Source organism: Micromys minutus (genome assembly GCF_963924665.1).
Source record: "Micromys minutus genome assembly, chromosome: 4".
Classification (NCBI taxonomy): Eukaryota; Metazoa; Chordata; class Mammalia; order Rodentia; family Muridae; genus Micromys; species Micromys minutus.
Window position 1 is genome coordinate 19,667,068 of NC_137973.1, and position 1,899 is coordinate 19,668,966.

Genomic DNA, 1,899 nt, shown 5'->3' on the forward strand with positions numbered 1-1,899 from the left:
TGTTGAAGTTATCTTGAAGTCAGACCCTTAGTCAGCAAGCCATGTTTTCCTCGAGCATTCTCATTTGGGTTTCATCTTAGGAAGGACAGTAAAATGAAAACACCCTAAGAGAGAGCCTATGGCTCCTCAGGGAAATCTGAGTTGTTTAGCAGCTTTTTCCTTAAGTGATGAAGGAGCCCACGGAGTCCACAGCATCCTCACGCAGATCCTACTGTGCTTTCAGAGTTAACACTTACGTCTTCCTTTTAACCATGCCGATACCAATTCCTGTTCAGGTTTCCTTCCCTCGCCCACTCATAATGCAACCTGCCATCCAAGCCTCGGTAATCAGAACATCGGGCCGCAGCAATCTGTTTATCCTCGCCTTGTTCTACCCACCAGTTTTCCAGGAAAAATACCGCTGGGGCTTCCATTCGGACGCTTTTGAGTCAATACAACGTGGGGTCTGCATGCACTGGCCCGAAAACTTTCCCTAACCGGGTTGGCAGCTCTGGTCACAATTCACCCATGTACTCTCGCACCTGCATTCTACACATTGGTGGCCTCCGAAAAAGAGTCATTGGGGCCGTTGTTCTTTTTTACTTCCAGGTTCTTTTTAGCCTTGAAGGTCATGGACACCTCGGAGTGGATGGCATCCAACCTCTGCTCACATCGGAAGGCGGAGAGGAAAGCTTTTCTGTAGTTGCTGTTCATCCAACCGTAGAGAAGGGGGTTGGCGAAGGTGGAGCACATGGCAATGATGTGGAACACGGTGAAGATGAGTTTGTACTCCTTCAGGTCCAGGACGTGGCTGTCGATGTCCACAGCGAGTTGGAAGGCGTGGAGGGGCAGCCAGCTGACGGCGAACACCACTACCACGCACACAAGCATTTTGGTCATTTTGTGCCTGCGCTGGTGGTAATGGTCACTTGCAGCTCCAGGACTGACATGGTTCTTCAGTTTACTCCAGATACGGGTGTAGGAGAAAGAGATGATTCCCAGGGGCAGAACGTAGAGGATTAGCAGGGTGGAAAGGCTATAGACTGTACCGTACACACTCTTCTCCTCCCCAGGCCACTTCTCGGTACAGGCCACAATCTCAAAGTCAGGAATGATCTCGATCAGGGAGTACTCCCGGAAGATGGCTAGGGGACTCGCCAGCAGAGCGCTGATACCCCAGGCCAGCCCAATAATCAGGAAGCTGATTCGCTTGGAGATCTTGCTCTCCAGGTGGTAGACGATGCAACGGTGTCGGTCCAGAGCAATGACCGTCAAAGTTATAGTGGACACTTGTACTGCCAGACCCTGGGCATAGGGCACCAAATGGCACAAGACTGGGCCCATTTTCCACTCCCCCATCAAGGTATAGGTAAGAGTGAATGGAAGGCACAGGGTGTTCACCAAAAGATCCGCCACAGCCAGGTTGGCGATAAAAAAGTTGGTTACTGTGCGCATGCTCTTGAATTTGATCACCACGTGGATTACGAGGGAGTTGCCAACTACTCCCAGCAGTATGATGGAGCAATAGGCCAGTATAAGCACTACCTGCACCTCAACCAGTTTGGTACTGTCTATGAGCTCCGGCTCCGGATCAGGGGGCGACTCACCTCTAGGAGTGGTGTGCCCTGCCGCATAGAGTTCCACTTTCACTTCTACAGTTTGGTTCTCATCTGCCTCTGCACCTACCGGGCCCATCTTCTCCTCGGGGTCACTTGGCCTGTAAGTAGCCCAGGAATCTGTGATAGAAATGACATTAAAGAAAGCTTGGTTTAGTTCAGACTCAGCTCCTCTGAAGACCTGTGTCCTGATTCATCACGCTGCAGAACTCGTAAAAGCTCGATAAAGCGAATCCTTTACGTAAGCTTATTAACGACTAGGGAAAGATGAAATCAGGAATCCAAAATATCTACGATCATGACA

At 50.3% G+C, this 1,899-nt stretch overlaps 1 protein-coding gene across 2 annotated transcripts; it reads right to left on the reverse strand.

Moving 5' to 3' along the window:
- Window positions 1–528: 528 nt before the first annotated feature.
- NPY2R (neuropeptide Y receptor Y2) lies at window positions 529–1,674 on the reverse strand (the record flags this gene model as incomplete). 2 transcript variants are annotated; one of them, XM_080915701.1, is made up of 2 exons in its annotated part: window positions 529–1,274; window positions 1,587–1,674. In XM_080915701.1, the coding sequence occupies 2 exons, from the start codon at window positions 1,672–1,674 to the stop codon at window positions 529–531; spliced, it is 834 nt and encodes a 277-aa protein (XP_080771827.1). The 2 variants fall into 2 exon arrangements, with proteins under 2 accessions (XP_080771827.1, XP_080771826.1); XM_080915700.1 differs by having other exon boundaries at window positions 529–1,674.
- Between the last annotated feature and the right edge of the window lie 225 nt (window positions 1,675–1,899).